At 48.0% G+C, this 26,777-nt stretch overlaps 1 protein-coding gene and 1 non-coding gene across 2 annotated transcripts in view; one reads left to right on the forward strand and one right to left on the reverse strand.

The window, feature by feature from the left end:
• Positions 1–1,197: 1,197 nt before the first annotated feature.
• The window catches only part of ARMH1 (armadillo like helical domain containing 1), a 39,102-nt gene continuing 13,522 nt past the window's right edge, over positions 1,198–26,777 (reverse strand). Inside the window, exons 5-11 of the mRNA XM_089894351.1 lie at positions 25,946–26,030; positions 7,705–7,827; positions 7,537–7,609; positions 7,261–7,390; positions 7,091–7,168; positions 6,718–6,826; positions 1,198–6,643 (exon numbers count right to left, since the gene is read on the reverse strand). Of these exons, the coding sequence (XP_089750477.1) occupies positions 6,438–6,643; positions 6,718–6,826; positions 7,091–7,168; positions 7,261–7,390; positions 7,537–7,609; positions 7,705–7,827; positions 25,946–26,030 (804 nt within the window). The 3' untranslated portion in view covers positions 1,198–6,437. The remainder of the gene's footprint in view (positions 6,644–6,717; positions 6,827–7,090; positions 7,169–7,260; positions 7,391–7,536; positions 7,610–7,704; positions 7,828–25,945; positions 26,031–26,777) is intronic.
• On the forward strand, positions 1,285–1,400 carry LOC149750770 (U5 spliceosomal RNA). The gene has a single exon (XR_016390932.1). It is a non-coding gene; the product is annotated as a U5 spliceosomal RNA (small nuclear RNA).

Consider the following 26,777-nt stretch of genomic DNA (forward strand, 5'->3'; position numbering starts at 1 on the left):
CGCAGGCCAAGAGCCCCGAGACACACCGGCCCAGTTACCGGGCTGCCTGATGCCAGCAGTGACTGTTTTGAAATAACGCAGGAAGAAGAAGAATGCAAGACCCTCACTATTTTGATCCTTATCATATATGCCAGACTGCGAGCCCCACATATAAAATCTTTTCCGATTCCCGAAGGAGATGGGGGCACAGTTCTTCAGGCGCTAGCCTGCTGTGTCTTCCTTTCTGCCTGGCAGAAAAATAAAGCCATCTCTCTCTTCCTCCAAAATCTCTGTCTCCGTATTTCTGTTCGGCATTGGTGCACAGGCAAGCTGATATTTCGGCAACACCATCATCCATCTGCTCTTGCTCTTAAGGCCAGTTGAAGATGGTCCCTTGCAGTTTCCCAAGTTAGGTTAGTGATGTGAAATTCTCCTGCCCTTGGCCCTACCTCCTTCCCTGTCCGCAGCCATGCAGAAGGCAGTTTGCTGGTTGTCTTCCCCAATTCTTCTCCAAGTAGGTTATGTTTACTCCCCAAATCCCTGACCCAGAGGTGGGGGTGACTACACTCCCAAACTCTGAGTGTCCACCTTCCCCTGCTGTTTGTAGTCTCTTGTGCTGTGCCTACAGCGGCACCTGGGCGGGGGAGGACACTGCCCTTGTCTAGGTTTTTCTAAATGTCTTACTCAAGTTCCAACCTTCAGCTTGTGAATCAACTGTCTCTTTTTTGACTTGTAAGCAAGTATTAAGCTTTGGGGTTGTGGGGAAGCCTGTGATGTGAAACAACTTCTTTTCTTCCCTCCGCGCACATTGTTGTAAATAACTTTTAACAGCCAAACCCCAGATTTGCACTTTTCTTTTCCCTAAAAACCATTTTCTTCCCCCTGGTGTTACTGTAACATTTGGGAAAGGAATAAATGTCGTCCCTTAATAAAAACAAAACAAAATAAAACAGACTTTCTGGTTGGACTCGGCGACTATATTCCTATCTGGTTTCTGCTCCGCCCCCTGGTGGTGGCTCTAGACCGAGCAGGAAAACTAATAAAGGCAGGCATTTGCCGAAGGGCGAGGTTGGTGACTCAGCTTCATTTACATACCCAGAATGCATTGCATTCGGGATCTTGCCTACTTTCAAAAGGCTCTAGCCTTCTATTTCTTTTGACTCCGGCCCCCATTCGAAATCAGGATATTTTCACAGAATTGTGTGAAATAATTGCAGAACTCGCTCGTTGTTTGCGGGTAAATAGTTACCGTTGGTGCATTGGGCCTTCCAGTTAGCCGGGCACTGTGTGAGCGGCTCTGACGCCATACTCTGGTTTCTCTTCAGAACGCATAAATCTTTCGCCTTTTACTAAAGATTTCCGTGGAGAGAAACAATTCCGAGTTTCTACCCAATTTTTTGAGGCCTTGTTTTCACAAGGCTAATAAATTTGTGTTAAAGACAGAAAGTTTTGTATTGCTGTGTGTCTGTGCTGGTAGCGTTATACGCTGCGAAGCGTGGTAGCACTGTTTTGGCTTAGTTGTAGGCCGTTTTTGTGATGGTTTGTTAGCGTGACGTACGTGTGATTTCGGAACCCTGGCAAGCGCCTGGAATTAACCTGCTTGGCGGAGCGGTATAACACAGTGGCGAGCTGTTCTTGCGGATTTTGACCGTTGCTCGTAAACAACTGCAGTCCTCGGTGAGGGCAAGGTGTTGTGTCCTGTTTTTCTGAGGTTGTCTTCAGGAGGCGGGCTTCGTGTGGACGGTGCAACTGGTGCTCGCGGAGTGCGTATGGTGTTCTGAGGAGGAGGTATCGTTCCTGGTTTGAGGAAGGCAGCGCCGGGGAAGGAAGAGAAAAAGGCGCGAGAGAAGTGACACCCCCCCCCCCACTTTCTTCGCGCGAGCGGCCCCACAAGTTATAAGGAATTCAAATACTCACAGAGCTTAAAAACGCACTTTGTTCCTCGCGCTTCGGGTTCATCTTCGCACGTTGGAGACCACCAGGCATAATACAGTTGAACTGCTTCTCGTGCCCGGCACGCGGCCTGGCGCAGAGCAGTCAGTCGTCCAGCAGACGGTTGCTCGCTGTAGATTATCCGCTTAACCAGGCTTTGGTTCGGTCGTGAATTCAAGTTCAGGCTTGGGCACATGTGTTTGCAAAGGATTGTTCAAGGCAGTACGTGAGCACCTCCGGGGAGGCCCACCTCTCTGGGATTGTGGTTCTAACTGCTGCACTTGTGTAACTTGCCTTTTGTAAAAGCTTCAAAAAAATTGAAGTATAGTTGGTCGATTTTTGTATGATAAATATTCAAATATACACTTTCTGATGAGGTAGTTTAGCCTTAAAACTAGAACTGTTAAAAATAAGAAATTCGAGGAATTCCCTGGCAATCCCTGGACCAGTGGTTAGGGCTCCACGCTTCCACGGCAGGGGGCGCGGGTTCGATCCTGGTTGGGGAACTGAAACCCAGCAGGCCACTCGGCGCGGCGAGGAAAAAAAAAAAAACAACAACAAAGAAAAAAGAAATAAAAAACAAAAGGAAAGGCAATGCTCAAGATCATCTGTAGTTTTCCAGTTTCTAATGTGGATGAAGACCTTAAGTAATTGCTCTAAATTTTAATTTTAGAAGTAAGCTTAGGGCTTCCCTGGTGGTACAGGGGTTAAGAATCCGCCTCTCACTGCAGGGGACACGAGTTCGAGCATTGGTCCCGGAAGATCCCCCATGCCGCGGAGCAACTAAGCCCGGGCAGCACAACTACTGAGCCCGAGTGCCACAAGCACTGAAGCCCGGGCACCTGGAGCCCGTGCTCGGCAACAAGAGAAGCCACCGCAGTGAGAAGCCTGCGAACCGCAACGAAGACCCAACACAGCCCCAAATGAATACAATACATAAGTTAAACAGACAAGAAAAAGCGTATACTGCATGACAATCAAATGCAATATACAGACCTTAACTGGATCCTGAACAAAACCCAATAACACACCAAGGAAAGGAAGGCAGGAAGAAAGCAGAAGGTACACTTTTGGTGCCTTTGTGGAAATTTTAGTATGTACTCTATTTCACGCGACACTATTCAATTAATAATTGTATTTGTTTTCTTGTTGCTGTAACAAATTATCACACGCTTAGTGACTTAAAACAACTTCTGGACGGCAGGAGTCTAGAATTAAGGTGTTGACAGGGCTGCATTCTTTCTAGAGGCTTCAAGGGAGAATCTGTTCCCTTGCCTTTAAGAAAGCTGGCTTCATTCCTTGGCCTGTGACCCCTTCCTTGCAGTCCAAATCTCTTGCTTCTGTCGTGTCATCTCCTAACTCTGGATCCTCCTGCCGTATAAAGAGCCTCGTAATTACCTGGGGCCCACCTAGATAATCCAGGAGAATCTCCCCATCTCAAGATCCTTAATCACGCCTGCACAATCCGTTTTACCACGTGAAGTAACATATCTACAGGTTCCTGGGATTAGGATGTGTATGTATTTGGAGGCTACGACTCACACTACCACAATACTGATATAGTAATTATGTAGGAGAACGGCCTTATTCTTAGTAGACACGTAATGTGAAATATTTAGTAGTGAAATGTCATGATATATGAAACTTTCAAAAAGCCCAGTAAACACAGAGAGAGAAAGAAAATGTGTCATAGGTACTCATTCTTTCAACTTGTTGTAGTTTTGAACTTTTGGAAATAACAAGTTGGGGGAGAATAAATGTATAGTAATAAATTTTATGTAACATATATTTGTTTTGGATGTTTGTATTATACTTAAGTTTTCCTTTTTATTTATTTATTTTGAAAAATATTTATTTATTTGGCTGGTCTGAACTGCGGCACGCACGATCTTTAGCTACGGCGTGAGAACCCTTAGTTGCAGCATGTGGGATCTAGGTCCCTGACCAGGGATCGAACCTGGGCCCTCTGCATTGGAAGCGTGGAGTCTTAGCCCCTGGACCACCAGGGAAGTCCCTGAAGATTTCATTTTTTAAAGTTCCATTGTTATTAAAGAGTTATCGTCTTAGACCAGTGGTTTCCAGAGTTTTGGATTTTCCAATTATTAAAATTTCCAAAAAATTTCTGGGGTACTAATTTTTAAAATCATGATTCTACAGAAAGGCCATTCCAAGACTAAAAACAGTAAGAGTGACTTCACAGCAAAGGACAGGACACGTCTTTAAAACAGGAAATTCATTTAGCTTTATGGAAAACACACCGATATTTCCTTAACTTTTCTCTCCTCCCTCCGCCCAAATAGAGGAAAGCTGAGGCTCAAAATCCTAGTTTGGGGTAAGTTAGGCTGCCTCTGACCAACAAGATCAGGGCCGGTGATGCCCTCTTGTGGCACCCTGGAGAATTACTGCCATCTGACTTCATGTCCTCTGACTTCACGTCCTCTGATTTTGAGGGACAATGCCCTCACAGTAACTCGGTCGTTCATTCATATGTGCCAGGCATTGTTCTCAGCATTTGAGACATATCAGTAATGAAAACAAATATCCCCGCCCTGCTGGAGCTTACATTCAGGTGGGGAGAGAGACAATAAATAAATAACACATAAGTAAGTGCTATGGATAAACCAGCAGTGGTAGGGGTTGGGGGTCAGAGTATAGGGGTTGGTAGTGTGGGACGCGACTTAATAAATGGTAACCCTCCCTGAGAAGATTACTTTGTTTTTTTAAAAAATTATTTATTTGGTTGCACCGGGTCTTAGTTGTGGCAGGCGGGCTCCTTAGTTGTGGCTCACCAGTTCCTTAGTTGTGGCATGCACGTGGGATCTAGTTCCCTGACCAGGGATCGAACCCTGGCCCCCTGTATTGGGAGCACGGAGTCTTATCCACTGCACCACCAGGTAAGTCCTGAGAAGATACCTTTTGTGTAAAGAGTTGAAAGGAGGTCATGGAGTTAGCCATGCAGACACCTGGGGTGAGGGTTCTAGGAAGAGGACCTCTCTCAAGTGTTCAGCAGAAAAGTCTGCACAAAAGCCCTAAAGCGGGAGCTTGTTTTGTCAACTTCAAGAACCACACAGCCAATGTGTCTGGTGCCCAGTGAAGAAGAGAGAGAGAAGTAGGAGAGAGTTCAGAAGTCATGGGAGCCTAGATCACCCTGGAGGCCGTAACAGCACGGGCTTGGGCTTTACTCAGTGAAATGGAGAGCCCTGCAAGGTTCTGAGCAGAGTGACAGAATCTGAAGTTTACAAGGACCACTGTGGCTGCTGTGCTGACAAAGAGAATGGGGCAGAGAGCAGAGTCATCTAGAGGAGAGATGATGGTGGCTTGGACCCGAGTATTAGCAATGGAGGTAGTGAGACATAGTTGGATCCTGGATATATTTGGAAGGTAGAGTCAACAGACAGGATGGATCCAGAGGTTAAAGAGAGACATCAAGGAGAACACCACGATTTTGTTCTGAGTGGCAGGAGGGATGAGTTGCCATCAGTTGAGTTGGGGAAGATGGCACAGGACTGGGAGTTCAGCTTTGGACACTGATGAAATACAAATCCATATTCTAAAGCGAGTCAAGGAAAATTTGAACATAAATAATTTTCTCTGCCCTTTGGCCTCCTCTCTCCCCTCTACTGTGCATTGCGTATCTGCACCATGCATCGAACCACCTCCCCGTCGGCAGAAATACCTGGTCAACTGTAAAGAGCAACCTTCTCCTAGTATCAACAAGATAACTCCTTAGGAGATAACCTTCCTCCTTGATCTTGTAAGGGGCCCTGATGACCCATGACCCATTACTTGCTTTGTAGGTGTCGATGTGGATTGTGTCAACGTCACTGTGTACGTCATTTAACGTACAAAGCCCTGGATAACTGTGCTTTGACCTCTCACAGGCAGAACAGTTCTTGGAGCTTTCCGAGAGGCTGTTCCCGGCTGATATACGCCGCAATTTGGCTCGAATAAAATTTTCCATTGCTTTCTTAGATCGACTGATTAAATTTTTCGTCGACAACACCATGAGGTAGAAATGTTTAGCTGGAAATAGAAACGTGGGAGTCGTTGCACAGAAGTGGTATTTAAAGCAATGGAATCACCAGGATGTAAAGGTAGGGAAGAGGCTCCAGGTCAGAGTCCTGCCTCACTCCACCTTGAAGGAAGCTGGGTTGAAGAGGAGGAATCAGCAAAAGAGAATGAAAGGAAGCAACCGGAGAGGCAGGAGAAATACCAGGTGGGTGTGGTGTCCTGGAGGGGAGAGCGCAGGGGCCAGCAGGGAGCTGAGGTAAGGCCCGCGCTCCTCAGGCTGTGCCCTTGAATCTTCTACGACGTTGGTGGTCCTTCCCCTCAGACCAGCGTTTTTCCTTGGTGAGCAGAGGCACCCCGACCCGTCATCATAACTCTCACTAGATCTCCCTCTGCCCTCCACACACGGACACCAGATAGATAGCAAGACCGTTTGTTTATTGAACCCTTCCCAGCCAGCTCTCCTTTTCCCCTTCTGGCGGGCAGATCCCCAGCCTCCCACCAAGGGCCAAGGAGAGTCAACCGGAGCTTGGCCCTGGCTCCTTCCTCCTGCCAGGCTTCCCTACCACACAGCCTGGGCTTCCTGGCTTGCCTTGGAGGCTCTGTTGCTCCTTTTCTCCCACAGCCTCCCTCTGGAAGTGTGTGATGTAGGCCACCTGACCCTGATTACAATGGCCAAAGTAAAAGCTCATGGTGCTGTCGGAGAGGCCACTGAGATACAGCTCTGGGGACAGGGAGAGGAGCCTGAGTGTGGGTGCCGCCGCACCTCTGCTCCAGGCCCCCTCACACCCCACTCACCTTTGGTGACACTGACTTCGTTGGCCGCCAAGATGTCCGCCTGAATGCTATCTATTTTCCTGTACAAGTCCTCGGCGTTGCCCTGAGGACACGAGCAAGGGGAACTGGGCTGGATGCCAGGGCAGCCTGGACTTGGAGTTGGGCGTGGGCAGATGGAGGCTGCAGGCTGCGGTCAGGCTCTTAGCCTGACTGGAAGGGCAGGAAAGGGGACGGAAGGATGCCAGGTGGAGAAGCCCAAGCCAGGGCAGTCCCTCCCGCCGCCGGCCCCGAGGCCGATCTGTGTGTGGGGCGTACAGGGGGAGGGGCCGTGCGCTGGGCTGTGCACAGGGGCACTGTCGTGTCCCGCGGGGCGCGGCGGGGCGGGAGCACTTACACGGAAGAGCTTGTAGAGTTCCTCCCCCATGGACCTGCGCACGTGCTCCTCCACCACTGGGAATAACTGCACAAAGTACTGCGTGGGCGGGCGAGGGGGCGTGGCTGACGTGCCCACGCGCTGTGTCCGCCGCGCCGCCGCGCCGCCCGCCGCCCGGCCGCCCAGCGCACCTCTAGCGTGAGGCTGGCCTGCCGCTGGCTGTTGCTGTGGTCCATGTTGCCCATGGCGGCCATGAGGCTGTGCACCACGCGCAGGTGTAGCATCTCCTCGGCCACGCTCGCGTTGCCTCGCGCCAGGATCCTGGGCGTGGGTGGCGTGGGGTGGGGGTGGGATTCGTGCTGCGGCGGCCCCGTGGGACCCTCCGGCGGCCGGAGCGCTCTTGGGGGCCCGCGGGCAGCGCCGGGGCCTGGCTTGCCGCATCCGCCCACTACCTGCTGCCCGCTTACCCGATGGCCTTGGCGGCCGCGGCCTGCTGCAAGAACCACGGCAGGTGGGCGGTGAGCTGCAGAACCGAAGAGTCTGGAAAAGGGAGGAGTGGCCGTGAGGCTGGAGGACCCCTCGTCCTCCACCCTGCCCCGTCGGGGTCCACCACCCCGATCCCAGCGGATCCCTACCGCTGACGATCTGGGACTGCTGTTTGCTGGTCTCCTTGAAGGACGGTTTCAGCAGCGCCACGAGGCCCTTGAGCAGCGCCGGGCACACGTCGTAGTTGACCAGGTCCTTGATCAGCTCGATGGCTGGGGAAGGCAGGGGCGCTGGAGAGGCCCACCGCTCCACTACCCGCCCTCGCCCTCGCAAGGAAGCAGTACCCCCTCCCCTCCAACTCTTTATCGACCTTTCTTAGCACCTCTTACTGGCCAGCACTGTGCCAGGCGTGGGGGGAGCTGGGCCGGCGACCCCTCAGTCCTGCCCTTCTGGAGCTCGTGGTTAAAGGGGAGAGGGAGGAGGAGGCCGAGGCCCCCTGGGACTCACAGAACCAACCAGAGCCGGAGGAAGAAGCGTTGGAGGCTTAGAGGCTGAAAAGAGCTGGAGGTCCCACAGAGGTAGGGCCGCCAAAGGGCTTTGAGGAATCTAGAAGGTTTCCCGGAGGAGGGAAGGACGGCGGGTCTTCAAAGGGAGACAGGATGGGGAAAGACAAGGGGTGAGGGGAAGACAGAGCAAGTGGGTGGGGATGTGTAGCAGAAAATGAGAAAGGAGGCAAGGTCGACAGCAGTTTAGAGAAACTTTCCTTTCTGATGGACCCTTATTGAGGCCTTGTTTGCCTAGGCTCTGTGCTGAGGACTCTCTGTTCAGTGTCCCAGTGACGATCCCTGTGACCAAGGAGCTTCATTTTGCAACAGCATGATGACTTATCCCTATTGGACATTTGAGGGAATGAGGCACAGAGAGGTAAAGCGCTTGCCATAAGGTACCACAGCTAGGAAGTGGTGGAAGCAAAAGGAGGGAAAGATTCGGTTAGGAAGGAGGAGGGGACTAGAATTTAAAGAGGGCATTTTCTGTGGCTGCTTCGCAGTCATTCATTCCATCCAGCATTGACTCAGCCTTTCGGCCAACCTGCATAGGACGCGTCTTGTGCCCGGCGAACAGTTTGGTGACAAGTGCTATAAAAGGGGTCGGTGGGCTGTGGGAGAGCCTGGAAGATGGCAGAGGACTGAATATTTTTGTAAAGAGGAAAGAACCCCAGACAGGCAGAGCTGGAAGCGGGCAGGTAATGTGGTGTGATAGGACAGCGGGTAAACACAAGTGCTTGCTGCATGGAAGGCGGGGCTTAGAAGTGAGCTGTCTCCTCCCCCCCCACCCGCTGCAGAGTCAAGGGCCGCTGGCCTCTCCACCTACTTCGAGGGCACAGTTGTCTCCCTGACTAGCTCATCTGCACACCAGAATGCAGTGTAGACTACGTGAGAAATATTAACAGTATTATCTGTTTGAAAAACAAAAATTGATGTTTTATTTTCTTTTTAAAAAAATTAAAAAGAAATCTATTTATTTATTTATGGCTGCGTTGGGTCTTTGTTACTGTGCACGGGCCTTCTCGAGTTGTGGCAAGCAGAGGGGCTACTCTTTGTTGCAGTGCGCGGGCTTCTCCTTGAGGTGGCTTCTCTTGTTGTGGCGCACCGGCTCTAGGCGCGGGGGCTTCAGTAGTTGTGGCCCTCGGGCTCAGTAGTTGTGGCACAGGGGCTTAGTTGCTCGTGCAACTGGGATCTTCCCGGACCAGGGCTCGAGCCCGTGTCCCCTACGTTGGCAGGTGGATTCTTAACCACTACGCCACCAGGCAAGTCCCACCTTTTATTTTCTTGTCAGGAGCTTTTACCCAGGAAGAACATGTTTAGGAGTCATTCTGTACAATGGAAGACAGGTTTTTGTTGGTAGGTACAAAGGCACCACAAACGTTGGGGGACCAACGAGTATATGGGAGGATGGGCATGTATGGTACACACATACACATTCCTCCCCAGTTTAATGAAATCTTTTGTGTCTTGGCAAAGACTTTCGTGGAGAGAAACACTTGAGAATTGGTAGTGGAATCTTTTGAGGTTTTACTTAAATAAGGGTAAGTATGTGGGTTTTCAAAGACAAATGGCTGATGTGTAGAACTATAAAGAGGTTAGTAGTTAAGAAATGGAAGATACAGCCAACTTGTTGTTTTAGAAAGCAGTTCCAAGTTTACGTTGTAGGTTGGGAACTGCGTTCTCTGATTCCCTGCCCCCAGCTGTAAGTGAGGCTCTAGAGAATTTATATAGCAATCTTACTCATGAAGATAGATGCAAAAATTCTTCACAAAATATTAGCAAATTGAGTCTAGCAGTATGTAAAAGGAATAATGTGCCATCTACCAATGCACATATATCATCTTAATAGAAAGAAAGTTTGAGAAAATTGAATGTCAGTGTGGTAAGAGCTATCTACCAAAAACTATAGCAAAGGTCATACCTAATAGATGAAACCTTGGAAACTTTCCATCTTAGATGAGAAGGCAACGTCCCACACATTCCTCTCCACAAAATCTTTAGTAAAAGGTAAAAGATAAGCGATCTGGGACTTCCCTGGTGACACAGTGGTTAAGAATCCGCCTGCCAATGCAGGGGACACGGGTTCCAGCCCTGGCCTGAGAAGATCCCGCACGCCGTGGAGCAACTAAGCCCGTGCACCACAACTACTGAGCCTGCGTGCTAGAGCCCGCAAGCCGCAACTACTGAGCCCACGTGCCTCAACTACTGAGCCAGCGTTCCACAACAAGAGAAGCCACCGCAACGAGAAGCCCGCACACCACAACGAAGACCCAACGGCAGCCGAAAAAACAAAAAAGGACAAGTGATGTAAAGAGAGACCAGAGTACCCTTAGCTACATTTGCCACTCTCTCCTGAACTGATTGTAACTCTCCAAGACTGGTGTCTATTCCTGTGCTATGGCCGCTCCTCCAGGAAAATCTGTGAAAGGGATTTTTGGAAAAGATGTACTCTCTTTTTCTAAGCCCTGGAAGAGTTTAAGACTAGAAATTTTTCTTGAATGTTTGATAGAATTCTCTGAAGCTTCTGGTCTTATGGAAAAAATTAAGTATTGATTCATTTTCTTTAATGGTTAGAGGACACTTTGGGTTTTCTACTTCTCGAGTATGTTTTGGTAAATTATATTTTCTCGCTGTTTTCGTCTAAATTTTCAAACATATTGCAAGAAGTTTTCATTATGTCATTAAAAAATCATTTTAATGAATGTACCATCTATAATGATGTCTCCTTTTATAGTCTTCATATTGATTATATGGGTTTTCTCTTTTTGCATCAGTTCCGTTTGCCCCCAAGTCCCATGGGAGTAACACAGATGAACGCCTGCTTATGCAATGGATTTTATTACAAAGAGGAACCCTGATTTCAGAGAACCTGAATGTTATATAGCAGTCAGTAAGCATGCCTGCCCTTTGCTCTAAAGGGGAAATTATCTTTCTTTTCTTTTTTTTTAATTTATGGACTTTATTATTATTTATTTGTCTATCTATCTATCTATTTATTTATTTATGGCTGCATTGGGTCTTCGTTGCTGCACGCGGGCTTTCTCTAGTTGCGGCAAGCGTGGGCTATTCTTCATTGCAGTGCACGGGCTTCTCATCGTGGTGGCTTCTCTTGTTGCGGAGCATGGGTTCTAGGTGCACGGGCTTCAGTAGCTGTGTCACGCAGGCTCAACAGTTGTGGCACACAGTCTTAGTTGCTCCGTGGCATGTGGGATCTTCTCGAATCAGGGATCAAACCTGTGTCCCCTGCACTGGCAGGCAGATTGTTAACCACTGCGCCACCAGGGAAGTGTCGAAACTATCTTTATTTTCCAACGCTCTTTGCTAAACAAACGTCCTTGAAAAGATAGTCTGGAACAAAGAACTGTAATTATTTCATTTACAAGGTATGCAGAAACGTGAAAGACCTGTAGAGAATTGTCTCCTAGGATTATTTTTCTTTTGCTAGAAGTAATCCTTTAGCAGACACAGTGGCTCTGTTCCTGAATTTAGGGGGAAAGCATTAGTCTTTCGTTATTAAGTAATATGTTAGCTGTAGATTTCTTTTTGTAGATGCTTTTTATCAACCTGAGGAAGTTCTTCTCTCACCCTTTCTTTTTTTCCTTCCTTTTATTTTATTTTTTTCCCCGGCGTGCCTCATGGCTTGTGGAATCGTAGTTCCCCAACTAGGAATTGAACCTGGGCCCTTGGCAGTGAAAGTGTGGAGTCCTAACCACTGAAGCACCAGGGAATTCCCGGGGAAGCTCTTCTCTAGTCCTATTTTTCTGAGGATTTTAAATTACGAATGAGTTTTGAATTTTGTCACATGCATTTTCTGCAATGATTGATATACAATAATGTGATTTTCCTTCTTTAGTCTGTTAATTTGCTAGATAAAATTGGTTGACTTTAGGGTATTGAACCAGCCTTGCATTCCTGGAGTGAACCCAGTTGGTCTCAGCCTGTTCTTCCCAATCAAAGAATCAAAGAGTTACTCTCCCACGCAGAAGATCCTCAAGGATGTGTAGTGCCACCTCTTCCAGTGCTTGGTACTCTGGGGACAGGCCTTGGGACAGCCCCTTTCCTCTGTGGGCCAACCTGATTCAGAAACAGCTGGCCACTGCTTCAGCACTTTCTCTTTCATCCAGGCCTCCTGGGATAGCCCTCATAATCCCAACTACACCCTACCCCAACCTCTTATTGCTCAGATATGTTTCTAATCTGGAATCACAGAGCCAGCAACCCTGTGGAGGGAAAGGGTCCAGGACACTGAGCCTCCCTGTCTTCACCCATATGCTCTCCCACCTGGATAAAAATGCAGCCTAGGATGCCTCTGGCCACTTGGCAGCTATAGCCTGGTGCTATAGTCTTTCTCACTTGTTCTTTTATTGTTTGGTTGTGAAACCTTTTCTTCCTTTTTCTTGAATTAGTGCTGCTTGGTTTTGGGGTCTGAGTGGTTGGCTCCTCCTCATATCTGACTATAGGGGCCTGGTCAGCTGCAGCACAGCTCTCAGTAGTAGCTGGGCTCTTCCCAGGCACAAGCTGGTGGCACCATAGTGCCAGGATGCCCTGGAAAAAATGCCAACCTGTGCCTCAGCTTTTCCTGCAGCAAGAAGTGGCTAGGTGAACCTTCAGGGTAAAAATGAATAGATGAGGATATTTTAATGAAATTTCCCTGACCACCAATGGCATTCTCTACCCACATGGGACCAAGCTCTCCAGGAGACAACTACCCTGTTCTGCATCTTCACTTTGTACTAAATGCTTGAGCCTTCACTGATTATGTATCTGCTCCTTGATTATGTATGGGGATCCTTGGCAAAATGAAGATTATTCACTGAATCATTGTTGTGTTTTTGGGTTTTTTTGGCTGTGCCACTCAGCTTGTGGGATCTTAGTTCCCCGACCAGGGATCAAACCTGGGCTGCGGCAGTGAAAGCACCGAGTCCTAACTGCTGGACCGCTAGGGAATTCCCCAATGAATCACTTTTTTAAAAAAAATAAACTTATTCATTTACTTTTATTTTTGGATGTGTTGGCTCTTTGTTTCTGCGTGTGGACTTTTCTCTAGTTGTGGTGAGCGGGGCCTACTCTTCGTTGCGGGCTTCTCATTGGGTGGCTTCTCTTGTTGCAGAGCACGGGCTCTAGGCACGTGGGCTTCAGGAGTTGTGGCCCTCGGGCTCAGTAGTTGTGGCTCACGGGCTCTAGAGCACAGACTCAGTAGCTGTGGCGCACGGGCATAGTTGCTCTGCGGCATGTGACATCTTCCTGGACCAGAGATTGAACCTGTGTCTCCTGCATTGGCAGGCAGATTCTTAAACACTGTGCCACCAGGGAAGCCCCCACTGAATCACTTTTGACTGAGTTTTAAATTTCACAGGTGCCACTGTTTACACCCAAAGTGGAAGTGCTAGTCCCTGCCCAGATATCTCCACAAGAACCACAGCCAGTTACAACTCTATACACTGTGCAAATTACTCAGCATAGCTGACTCATTCAGAAAGCAAAGGGAACAGGAGACTGCTGCCATTGGCAGCTTTGCCTGAAGCCTGTGGTGTTGACAACACCCAACTGTCCTAAATTGAAGCAGCCACGGATTTATTCATTGGCTGATTTATTCATCTAACAAAATGATTATTGAGCAACTTCTCTGTGCCGGATCCCTGGGCTATGAGGAGGACTAACATACAATCCCTGCCCTCAGGGACCACACAGTCCATTGGAGAGTACCAGTAAAGAAATTGGCATTTATGATTTGGTGTGAAAAGAGCCATGGGAACACAAAGGAAGCCAGGCTGGTGTGAGGGCCTGTTGAGGTCGTGGGGGATAGAGAATCAGGAGAAGACTTCCCTGGAGAAGGTGGCACGTGAACTGGCAAGGCTATGGGGAGAAGAGAAGGACTGGGAGGGAGAATGTGGGGAATGCCATGTTGGATGGTGTGTGCCACTCTGGTAGCCAGGCAAACAGGGAGGTGTGGCTGGGATGTAGCGTTATGGGTCATGGAGTGAGAGCTAAGGCTGTGTAGGCAGGCCAGCCCCAGCTTCTGGAGGCTTTGCATGTGCCAACTACCCTGTAGAGGAGATGTTTTCTCATCTTTCATTTCAGGGAAGACTAAGACTCAGAAAGATTGACAAGCTTGCCCAAGTTCAAACAGCTAATGAGTAGTGAAATAACTCTGTTGGATTCCAAACCTCATATTCTTCACCGTTAAACTAAGCTCCACTGCAACCTCTCTGGTGGAGGACCAGGAAAATAGACTGTGTGGGTGCCACGCCGGAGAGATGAAGATCAGTGTAGATGTGAGAAATACAAAGACCTGAATTATAGCAGTGGAGACAGAATGGAGAAGGCAGAACAGATCTGAATGATATTAAGGAATTAGAGTTGACTGGTCTTGTTAGAAGTTGGTTGAAGGTGGGAAGCAGGAAGAGATGACAATTACCCACATGTCTAACCTGGGTGATTGGATGCTTTTTGCTGAGATTGGGACCTCAGAGAATGAAAGGTTTGGAGCAGGAATACCAGGAGTCTAATTTTTTTTTAACACCTTTATTGGAGTATAATTGCTTTACAATGTTGTGTTAATTTCTGCTGTATAACAAAGTGAATCAGCTATACATGTACATATATCCCCATATCCCCTCCCTCTTGTGTCTCCCTCCCACCCTCCCTATCCCGCCCCTCTAGGTGGTCACAACGCACCGAGCTGATCTCCCTGTGCTATGTGGCTGCTTCTCACTAGCTATCTATTTTACATTTGGTAGTGTATATATGTCAATGCCACGCTCTCACTTCGTCCCAGCTTACCCTTCCCCCACCCCACGTCCTCAAGTCCATTATGTACATCTGCGTCTTTATTCCTGTCCTGCCCCTAGGTTCATCAGAACCATTTTTTTTTTTTAGATTCCATATATATGTGTTAGCGTACGGTATTTGTCTTTCTCTTTCTGACTTACTTCACTCGGTATGACAGCAGGAGTCTAATTCTGAACATGGTCAGTGACATCCAAGGGGAGATGTCCAGAAGGTAAGTGGCTATGAGGGTCAGGCTCTCGGGCTCAGGAGAGAGGTCTGAGCTGCACAGTGGTCACTCAGCCACTCTGCACTTCATCCGTAAAATGGGGATAATAGTGATATCTACCTCATCAGCTTGTTATGAGGACTAAATGAGTAATGAGCTAGAGCAGTACTCAGTATATAGTCAATCCTCTATAAAAGTGAGCTATTATTGTTTCTATCATTCTGGGTGGTAATTAAAACCATGGGAGTGGATGAGGTACCACAGAATCAAAAGGAAGAGAAGAGAAGAAGACCTGGCATTGATTCCTAGGAGAAAAAGAAACCAACACTTAAGGGACTGGTGGAGGAAAAGGGATGTATGAAGGGCTGAGAAATAGTTTCCAGAGAGATAGGAGGAAGACAGGAAAGTGTGGGGTCTGGGAAGGAAGGAATCAGAGTTCTCAGGGAGGAGGGTGGGATCAGGAGGGTTTGTAGTTTGAGAGTTCATGCCCAGTGAGGCTGAGAAGCAGCTCTGCAGGACCTATGCCCATTCATTGGACAAATAACAGATTGGGTATGTGTCAGCTACAGTCAGCACCAGCGCTGACTGAAACTGCAGTAAACAAAACAGATGCAAGGAGCATGCCACCGACACTCGATGGAAACTGGAGCGCAAGGGGAAGGATTCCTCCAATCCAAAGAGGAACCACGGAACCCACAGCCTGTCAGCACCAGAAGAAAGGTCTGTGATCACCTGTCTGATAGATGCAGAAACCCAGAACAAAGACTTGCCCAGGGAATTGCAGTGAATGGGAGACAGAGCTGTAGCAGCAGGCTTCGTATTCATGTGGCAGACATGCCTCAGAAATGGCATGGCACCTGGGAATTGTGGCTCTGTCAGACAACCGTTGCCAAGGCACTCAGCACAGATGAGGTTGGTTTTACAATTCTTTGCTCCTAGAGCCTGGGAAAACCAGTGCCCCCGTTCTTTGTCCTCACATCCAGACAAGACTGCCACCTGCTGGCCACACTAAAGAAGTGCACCTCAGTGCCATCCATACACAGCTTTACTTCCTTTTCCAGCAGAGTTGAGGGTATGAATAAGTTGGGCAAATTGCACTATTGTAAGGAAAAGACCAGTGCCAGGCATCTTCCTGACCAATTACATCCTGTCTTTGATCTCTGTTCATTTCTCCACCTCTTTTACCAAATCCTGTTCAAAGCCCAAAGTTGAAACATTAAAAATATTTTATGCAGTATTTGTTTTAAAAAGCCAGGCAAGGGACTTCCCTGGTGGTGCAGTGGTTAAGACTCCGCCTGCCAATGCAGGAGACGCGGGTTCGAGCCCTGGTCCGGGAAGATCCCACATGCCGCGGAGCAACAAAGCCCGTGAGCCACAACTACTGAGCCTGTGCTCCAGAGCCAGCCAGCCACAACTACGGAGCCCGTGTGCCACAACTACTGAAGCCCACGCGCCTAGAGCCCATGCTCCGCAACAAAGAGAAGCCACCACAGTGAGAAGCCCGCGCACCGCATCGAAGAGTAGCCCCCGCTCGCCGCAACTAGAGAAAGCCCGGGTGCAGCAACGAAGACCCAACGCAGCCAAAATAAATAAATAAATAAATAAATAAATTTATTAAAAAGAAAAAAAAGCCAAGCAACAAGGTAATTAGTGTTACGTGCTATGGTGGTATACCTGTTGTTGAATCAATAATTACCAAGGTGTGTCTCCCACTGGTATCTGCCCTTCTGGGCCGGTCTCGCCAAGCCCAACCAGCCTGTGTGCTGGTGCTTAGAAGCATCCCTGTCGAGCGGCACACCCTACACCAGGTGCAGGGTGGGGTGAGGGGAGACAGTATCAGGCCCTGGCGGACACAGTGTTTAGGGCCAGGCCAACTGGGCAATTAGAAACAAGTTTTTCCCAAGGACTTTCTATTTTTAAAAAACTCTGGAAGACTGTATAATAAAACTTATAAATGCTAAGTTAAGTGTCGTAGTTGAAGGGCTCATGTAATTTTGGAGAAATAATGTATCTTTTAAAAACATTCAGTAGGTTTTTATGTGAAACTGTCCTTTAGTGTCAGAGCCTTGTGACCGTTGTTCATTGAAGTTACACAAGACCTGTGCCTCTTACACAGCAGGAAAGGCTGACACTACTCCCCGTGTCAACTCAGAGGAGGAAACAAAGGCACAAGGTTCTACGGGGCAAAAGCTGTAGTTTAAAAAATGAAATCTTTTAGTATTTGTTTGACCTTGTGAAGGGCATGAAGCTGAGACACATAATTTTTAAAACTATGTTTTATTGTAATAATAATGATGTTGTCTATCCTCAGGTTTTGTGTGCTGCTCCAAACTGGTAAAAACAAAGAAGAAAGTCTTGTTCTCGTAACACTGGGGAGACAAGAGAGTGTGGTGGTGAGGAGATGGGTGCAGGAGTCAGACTGTCTGGGTGACCCACAACTTTCCCGCTTAACATCTTTGAGACTTTGGACAGGCTATTTAATTGCTCTGTGCCTCAGTTTCCTCACATGTAAACCAGGGATGATAATACTACGTACTCCTCAGAATTATCCTGAGCGTCACTGGAGATGATGAAAGAGCTAGAACAGTGCCTGGCACATAGTCATCCTCAGTCACTGGTAGTGATCACCAGTTATTATTACTATGATTATTGCTTCTGTAACAAAGTTCTAGGACAGCAGGGACTTTGTTTCATTTGTCACTATATACACAGTGCCCAGCCCAGTGCCTGCTCTTGCTGAATAAGTAAATGAATGAATGAAAAACTTAAGTTATTTAAAAGTAAACCAACAAAGTACATTATCAAAAAAGTGAAAAGATAACAACAGAATGGGATAAACCATTCTAGTATCCAGAATACATAAAGAACTCTTACAATTCAACAGCAAAAAGACAACCCAAGTTTTAAAATGGGCATAGGACTTGAATAGATACTTCTTCAAGAAAGAAACATAAACATCAACAAGCACACGAAAAGACGTTCAACATCTTTAGTCATTAGGTAAATGCAAATCAAAACTGCAGTGAGGTACCACCACTCCACATCCACTAGGATAGCTATATATATATTTGGACAATAACAAGTGTGGGCAAGGATATGGAGAAATTGGAACACTCAAACATTGCTGGTGGGAATGTAAAATGGTTCAGTTGCTGTGGAAAACAGTTTGACGGTTCCTCAAAAGATTAAATGGAATTACCATATGACCTGGCAAATCCACTCCTAGGTGTATACCCAAAAGAACTGCAAACAGGCACTCAAACATGTGCATGTATATTCATAGAAGTTCTATTCACAATAGCCAAAAGGTGGAAACAGCTCAAATGTCCATCAGCAGATGAATGGAGAGACAAATTGTGGTATATCCATACAATGGAATATTATTCAGCCATAATAAAGAACAAAGTACTGGGATTCCCTGGTGGTCCAGTGGTTAGGACTCAGCGCTTTCACTGTGGTGGCCTGGGTTCAATCCCTGGTCGGGGAACTAAGATTCTGCAAGCCACGCAGCGCAACCGAAAAAGAAAAGAAAAGAAAAGAAAAGAATAAAGTACTGATACATGCTACCACGTAGATGAACCTCAAAAACAGTATGCTAAGCAAAAGAAGCCTGATACAAAGTTCATATATTGTATGATTCCACTTTTATGAAATATCTGGAATAGGTGAATCCATAGAGACAAGATTGATGCTCTCCAGCAGGTGAGGGGAGGGGTGGTGGTCAGGGTAGGTCCCTGACTAGGAATCAAAGCCCGGCCCCCTGCATTGGGAGTGCGGAGTCTTAGCCACTGGACCGCCAGGGAAGTCCCAATCACACTTCTTAGTATTAGGAATCTACATAACTTCACAGAACAAAGAACCTCAGGAAAATTAACAATGATGTTCTTGCCCACCGCCAGTCTCTCCACGTCTCTGGAGGACAGAGGAAGAGATGTTACACATTTGAAGACTCGTCTGTGTCTGTCCTGTTTGGTCACTTAGGGCCACTGTTTCCCTGCACTAACATTTCTAGAGGAGTCCATTGTGTCAGTGAATGCAGTTTGCTTAGGCATGAATCCTGCTGTGGTACTTTGTGGCTGGTAAGCCACACTTCCAACTTCACTATAGGAAACAGGATCATTTTATGAGCATGTCAAGTTAATCATAGGTTGTAGGTCAATTAGAAAAAAAAATTATTCTCCAAATGACCATTTTTCCAAATTTGCAAACATTTCCATTTTACCATAAACTTGTTTCTTATAGCTATTTGTTAAATTTTCAGCAATTTTTATCAGATGGTACAGTGGTTTTAAAACATGTCCACAAAGTTTTTAGTATGTTTCCTTTCAAGAGGTGGCGCCCAATTCTTCTCCCCTTGAGTGTGGGCTCAACTTAGTGACTGGCTTCCAATGAACAGAGTGAAACAGAAGTGACATGTGCAACTTCTGAGATTAGATAATGAAAGATATTGGGGCTTCCTCTTTGCTCTCTCTTGGATCACTCGCTCTGGGAGAAGCCAGCTGACATGTCAGGACACTCAAGCAGCCCTATAGCGAGGTCCACATGGTGAAGAACGGAGGCTTCCTGCCAACAACCAGCACTAACTTGCCAGGCGTGGAAGTGAGCCACCCTGGAAGCCTGTCCTCCAGACCAGATCATGCCTTCGGATGACTACAGCCCCAGCTGACCGCCTGACTGCAGTCTCATGACACACCCTGAGCCAGAATCATTCATTTAAGCTGCTCCCAGATTCCTGACCCACAAAAACTGTGGGAGATAATAAATGTTTATTTTTTTTTTAGTCACTGGGTTTTAGGGTAATTTGTTATATAGCAATAGGTAATGAATATAGATGGACTGATTTAACAGCTTTTGTGGATTTCTGCAAAGTTTGAATATAATGCCTTTCATGTGGCCTTCATAGCAACATTTTAAGGAATCTTCATTTGTCTCTGCCCAAGCTCTCTGTAGCTGCAGTGGCAGGGAGTAGGGGCAAGGAGGGGGGACCTGGTGAGGAAACTTGCTGGAGGTCACCATGCTACATGGCCTAGACTGCCCATCCTTGGGAGAAGAGGGGATGGGGAGGGGGTGGGGCAGAGAAAGGGAGGGCAAGGGTCAGAGAAGGGGACCAACCAAGGGCAGAAAGTGGTACTGAGGGGCCGAGAGAGGCTGAGACCCCTGAGAACTCAGAAGTTCCGGCTTCTCCCAGCTCTCCTAGGCCCTACCAATACAACCAAGAGGAACTGCTATACACTTTAAATATTTTAAACATTTAAAGTAAACATTTTCAGTAAACTGGTAATTTGGTGAATTGGGTACTCAGCAAATTGGTCCTCTGGCCAGTTGAATTTTGGGTAAGCATACACTTGGCAAATTAATTTACAATGATTCATCTGTTTCTAGTTAAGTCATACATAGTAATTTTTATGTTCCTAAGGTAATAATTTATTTGTAACAGATACTAATATATGTACACACACGTATATACTTCAAATTCCCAACAGAATTAATTTCTCCTTCCAAAAAATGTTGTGACTTTGACATTTCTCTTCTCCAGGGAGGGAGACCAGTGAGTGAATACTTCTGTGGCTTTAGACTGCTCGTCATGATTAAGTCCCTGCCTGCCACTAATTCCATTATAAATCGAGATAAATTCCAGGCAGGACCACTTTGGAGAAGTCCTCCCTTAATTTTAATTTTGACTCTTTTAGACTGAATGGGATCATCATTAAAAGAAATTCTGAAGTCTTAATTCCATGAAAAAAAAACCAAAACCAAACAATCCTCAGAAATTAGCAGATGTAAGTGTCAGGACCCTTTCCCCAGGTATTTCTACTTCAAAGTGAAGAACAGACAAGAATGGGCAATCAGAATCTGCTGCAGTGGGGACCAGAAGCCATTACTTGGTCCCAGGTTTCCTCTTCCACTCTTTTGTAGGAACCTGGAAGGGCAGGGCTTTCCCCACGACCTTCAACATGGGGCTCCCTGACCCACCCCTCCTCCAGGGGCCCCTGCATGCGTATGGAGGAGATGTAATGTTACAAAACCCAGCTTGGCCAGACAAACATATTTCAGGAAACTGCATGAAAATATGGAGAAAGGGGAGAAAAAGGAAGAAAGAGAAGCTTATCCCACCTAGACAGACATGGAGCCACCACAACATATGTGCCCCACACGGCCCACTGCAGTGGTTTTAAAGCTTGGCCACAAAATCATTTGAGCCCCCTCCCATCAAGATGTGGGATCTACTTGCTTCCTTTGAATCTGGCCAGGAAGTGATGCTATGTGACTTAAGAAGCTAGGTTGGGCTTCCTTGGTGGCACAGTGGTTAAGAATCTGCCTGACAATGCAGGGGACACAGGTTCGATCCCTGGTCCGGGAAGATCCCACATGCCGCGGAGCAACTAAGCCCCTGCACCACAACTACTGAGCCTGTGCTCTAGAGCCGCGAGCCACAACTACTGAGCCCGCGTGCCTAGAGCCTGTGCTCTGCAACAAGAGAAGCCACTGCAATGAGAAGCCCGTGCACCGCAACGAAGAGCAGCCCCCGGTCGCTGCAACTAGAGAAAGCCCGCACACAGCAACGAAGACCTAACACAGCCAAAAATAAAATAAATAAATTTATTAAAAAAAAAAAAGCTAGGCCAGGAAAGGCTATGCAGCTTCGGTCTGGAATGTCTTGGAAGCTCACTCAGGATTCCTCTTGGAATCTGGCCACCAAGCTGAGATAAGTCTAACCTACAGGGAGAGGCCACATGTAGGTGCTGCAGTGCACAGTCCCAGCTCTGAGTCCCACCTTCAAGACCCAGAAGATCCCAGCCTCCTTGTGCTGCTCAAGGCTTGGTCTTGGGTGAGGCAAGTGAAGCATTTGCCTCTGATGCAAAATTTAAGGGAGAGATCAAAATCCAGTAATCAAAATAGATACTTTTTAATGCAATTTAAAAAATCAATGCAAAAAAATGAATGAAGAACGACCTATCAAAATGTTAAATAAAAACAGTAAGAGTGCCATGTGGAGCCATATTGGAGCCCGAGACAAAAAGAAAAATCAGTAAGAGTGGTCCTCATCAGCTTCACTCAAGTTCCCGCTGTGGTCCCAGCTGTCTTCCAACTGAGGCCCCGGGAATCATGGAGCAGACATAGTCCATCTCTGCTGTGTCATGTTCAAATTCCTGACCTACATAATATGTGAGAATACAATAGTCATAGTTTTACAACACTAAAACTGGGGTGGCTTGTTATAAGAAATAGGTAGCCAGAATACCCCCCCGCCCCCCCAGCTCAAGAGCCTTATCATCTCCTACCTTCCTTCTCCTTTTCCTCCTCCGAACCGTGTGCCTTGGCCCTAAGAACTCTCAGAAAGTAAAGAGTCACTTAAGATACACAGCTTCCACTTAGCCATCTGGGCTGAAAAAACTAGGTATTTCAAATTTTATTCCCAATATGATGGAAGAAAATGGAAAAATGAGGAGCTGGAGGGGAACTTGGGGTCAAGGAGGTGGCCTGTGACGGGAGTAGGGACACTCTGTTGTAACGGGAAAGAGAGTAGAGGAGGTGGGTGACAGGCCAGGCAGGTTGGTAGGTTTGGAGGGGGGGAAGGTCTCAATGGAAAAGGAGGTGAGGTCATCTCCTGGCTCCTCCATCACAGACGCCCACTGCGAGGGAAAGTGTCACCAGGCCCACCGAACCTCTCCACCTCCTGTTTTCACGGGACTGCCCCTGAGAATCCACTTTCCCTGGAGCCTTCTCAGGGAAGGATGTCATCCCCCGCCCCATGCAGCACGCAGGGTAGAGAGCACGGCCTCCGTAACTTCCTCCTTCCAAACCATTCCTTTTTCTCCTCAAATACAAACAAACAGACACAGACAAAACCCTAGTACTTGGCATAGTACTTGGCACACCACAGATGTTCAATTAATACTTGTTTTTAAAAAGCAAGCCCTTATAAAGCTTAGTCCCTTCAGCTGTATCACTGGCTCCCCCTGATGTTGCCACCATCCTGGGGGAGCTCCACCTTGGTCTTGCAATTTGGTGTCCTCAAACTCAGAGAAATTCATCTCTGATCCTCTCCGGTCATCAGTGTTAGGCCCCAGACTTGGGGCCTGTCAGACTTTCCCTCCCCTGCCTTTGGAGGAGTCGCCGTGAAAACTGAGAACCATATTCTTGCCCTTAACTTCCACTCCACCAATCGTGTGAAATAGTTCCCCCTGGTGGACGATCAATGCACATGCATGCTCTATATTCCCAGGGACACGAAGACTATTTTACTTTTTCTTTTTTTTGCGTGCGGAGCACAGGCTCCGGACGCGCAGGCTCAGCGGCCATGGCTCACGGGCCCAGCCGCTCCGCGGCATGTGGGATCTTCCCGGACCAGGGCACGAACCCGTGTCCCCTGCATCGGCAGGCGGACTCTCAACCACTGTGCCACCAGGGAAGCCCACGAAGACTATTTTGAAGTGCCCGGTAAAAAAAGAATAATTCTTTCATTCAACAGACATTTCTTGTACTCCTGTTACGAGTCTGGCTTATCCGAAATTATTTTGAGGTGCACAGTTTCACACCAGCAGACATCAAACCAAAAAGGCAGTGACAATTCATGCTCCTGCTGCCTCTGCCAGAGTCAGTTGTTACGTAATAAACGCAGCAGGACTCTAGATTGGGCCTGATATGGGAAGAAGCTGGGCCAGTTCAACTCTGGAGGACTTCATCAGCGAAACTGAAGCAAAGCCATTTTTGCATAAATTCATTCAACAAATTTCTACTGCACACCACACTTTATATGCCAGGCCCTGAGCTGGAAAAAGAGATGAATCAGACCCTGTCCCTGCCCTGAAGCTGCTCAGAGGGGAAGGCATTTAGGCAGGTAGTCACTAATACAGTGTGCATGTGCAGGACTCCCTCCCTCCCTCACGCACTCAACAAACACCTACCAAGGACCTAACATACGCTGGGGACTGTGCTGGGGGTATAAGGACAAAAACTATGAGAGCTGCACGGAAACTGTGCACAGTCTATGTAAAGGGAAGTTACCATTCTGGAGATAACTGCTCCAATGGAGGCAGGTGCTGGCGGGGAGGAGGGAGCAAGATGGTAAAAAGGAAGGAGGCTGACATTTGGGCAGGGGTGACGGCAGGTCAGGGAAGCCCTCAGAGAAGAAATGCTTAAGGCGGGAAGTGGCGGAATGGTCACTTTGCCACGTGGAAGTTGGGTGAGGGGAGGGAGGTCACAGCGCCACTCAATCTAGTCTCCTCGGGGCTGTTTGATTAAGCCTCCTGACATGATTCCACCGCCAGCTCACCCCCTTGCTCCAATGCCAGCAACAACTCCCTGCTGCTGGGCCTGACCTTGGCTTAGGTGCCTCTACCACTCCACCTGGCAACTCCTCCCCAGCTAGGAGGCTCTGCTCCAGCTGGTAACCGATTCCAACATAGCATTACTTCCCAACACAGGAGTCCATGTACCCCCGCAGGGGTCAAACAAATACAAAGTTGACAGTGCTGCTGAAGGAAAGATAAGGTGGGCATTCAATCTCAACACTGCCTCCAAAAAACAATCTAGGCTGGGAGTGAGCGCCAGGCCTTTGCTGATCCCCAGGGTCTCACTTGTATACCTTAACCCTGGTACCGGCCTCCTCCCTCTGACCCTCCTAGGCTTCCTGGACCTGGGGCTCAGCCTGTCATCCTGGGCACAGAAATCCCGATATGTAGTGTCACCCAGACCCTTCCTGCCTTATGGGTCTCCCTGCCCTGGCCTCCTCGGCTAGGCCCATTCCCCCTTCATGTGCCATCTCACTCTCCACACCCAGGCGCTCCCCAGTCCTGTCCCTCCTCTCTCTTCCTGGGGCCTCTCTATCCTGCTAGATCAGCACACTCCATTTTGTTGTCTGAACAACTCCAGTCTAAAGTCTCCCTGTGGCTCTGGCCTGCTATTCTATCTGACATTCAAGGTGCTCCATGATCTGGTCCTGGCCTACCTTCCTAGGTCTTCCTAGACTGAGACTGCTACCACCAAATGATCTCCATGCCACTCCCCAGACACATCTTGTACTTCCCTGTGTCTGGGCCTTCCTTTACACCATTCCCCTTTCCAGAATGCCCTTCTCTGCTTTCTACCTTCCCATATTTCAAGGCTCAGCTGAAATACCACCTTCCCAGAGAACGCTTCCTTGATCTCTCCTGTTGAAAACAGAATCTCCCTTCTCTGAACCATCGGAAGAGCAGGGAAGGAAATAACATCCTGGAAACACCTGCCATGTGCTGCATGTTAAAAGCACAGGCTTTGGAGTCAGACAGATCTGGTTTGAATCTGGTCAGCTGTGTAACTTTGGGAAGCATACTTAATCTCTCTGTGCTTCAGTGCTTTAGCTTGAAAAACATAAAAATGCCAACCCCCACCATTCATTCATTTGAACATTTGAATACCTAATATGTACCAGAATCTATACTCTTGTGGTTATTTTGAGAATTAAATGGAGCAATGCATGGAAAGTGGCTGGCACATAGGCATGCTCAATAAATGAAAACTTATTAATACTACCTTCACCCAATCTGGTTTCTTAGAAGAACAGTCCTCAGGGTGATTTCTGTTTGGAGGGGAAATGCCACATAAGTCTGGGAACGAGAGCCAGCTCTGGACCCAGGCACATTCTAACAACTGCTAGAGCATGTGGCTGATTCCAGGCCCAGAATGTGACTGTCGTTTTCTGAATAGCTTGCCCATCAGCACAGAGCCAGCACCTTCCATCTGCCGAGGCTGCCTGGGACACTCACTAAGGCTCTTTGTGAATAGGAGAAAACGTCTCAGAGCAAAGCTGCCTAGTTCTCATGGCCACCTTGTGCCGTCTGGAGCAGACCCGGCCGCCTCCCCTACCTTCATACTGGACTTCCAGGTGCATAGTGCGTAGCACCTTCAGCACGCTGTCCACAATGCCGGGGTGTGTTGTCCCGATGATCGACTGGCAAGAAAGACAGCAGGACAAGGTGGTTACTCTTTCCTTTCCGTCTAGTCCACCTGGGAGAAGTGAAAAGCTGACTTCCAAACAGCCAGGCAGCCTTAGCTGAATGGGGAGAGGGGGGCAGCAGTGAGTCACTGGGCCCTGGCCCCGCACCCGAGAGGTTAGTTTCTTTCTTTCTTTCTTTTTTTTTTTAACATTATAGTCAATTTTTTGCATACTAGTAAGGAGGGAGAACTCTCTCTCTCTTTTTAAAAATTAATTAATTAGTTTGCCAGCGTTGGTCTTCGTTGCTGCGCGTGGGTCCTCTCTAGTTGCGGCGAGCGGGGGCCACTCCTCGCCGCGGTGCGCAGGCCTCCCACCGTGGTGGCCTCCCCAGCTGCGGAGCACGGGCTCCAGGCGCGCAGGCCCAGCAGTTGTGGCACGCGGGATCCTCCAGGACCAGGGATTGAACCCATTTCCCCTGCATTTGGCAGGCAGATTCCCAACCACTGCGCCAGCAGGGAAGTCTGAAGTTAATTTCTTCTGGAGAGGAGGGGCGGAGATGGGCAGCCAGGAATCTCCAGAGACTCTGCGGAGGTTGCCACTGAACCCTCTGGCTCAGGAGGCACTCGGTGGAGGCTAGCTGGCCACTGCTAGAGGTGCAGGGATAAGTCGGCTATCTTGGCTGCAGGGAAGACAGTCATAGGCTGGAGAGAGTGGAACTCATCCAAAATCCTAAATCTTCTCTCTCTCAGGATCTCACCTAAT

This window comes from Delphinapterus leucas, chromosome 1, assembly GCF_059928025.1.
Source record: "Delphinapterus leucas isolate spDelLeu-1000000601 "Yukka" chromosome 1, BTC_Dleu_Yukka2, whole genome shotgun sequence".
Taxonomy (NCBI): Eukaryota; Metazoa; Chordata; class Mammalia; order Artiodactyla; family Monodontidae; genus Delphinapterus; species Delphinapterus leucas.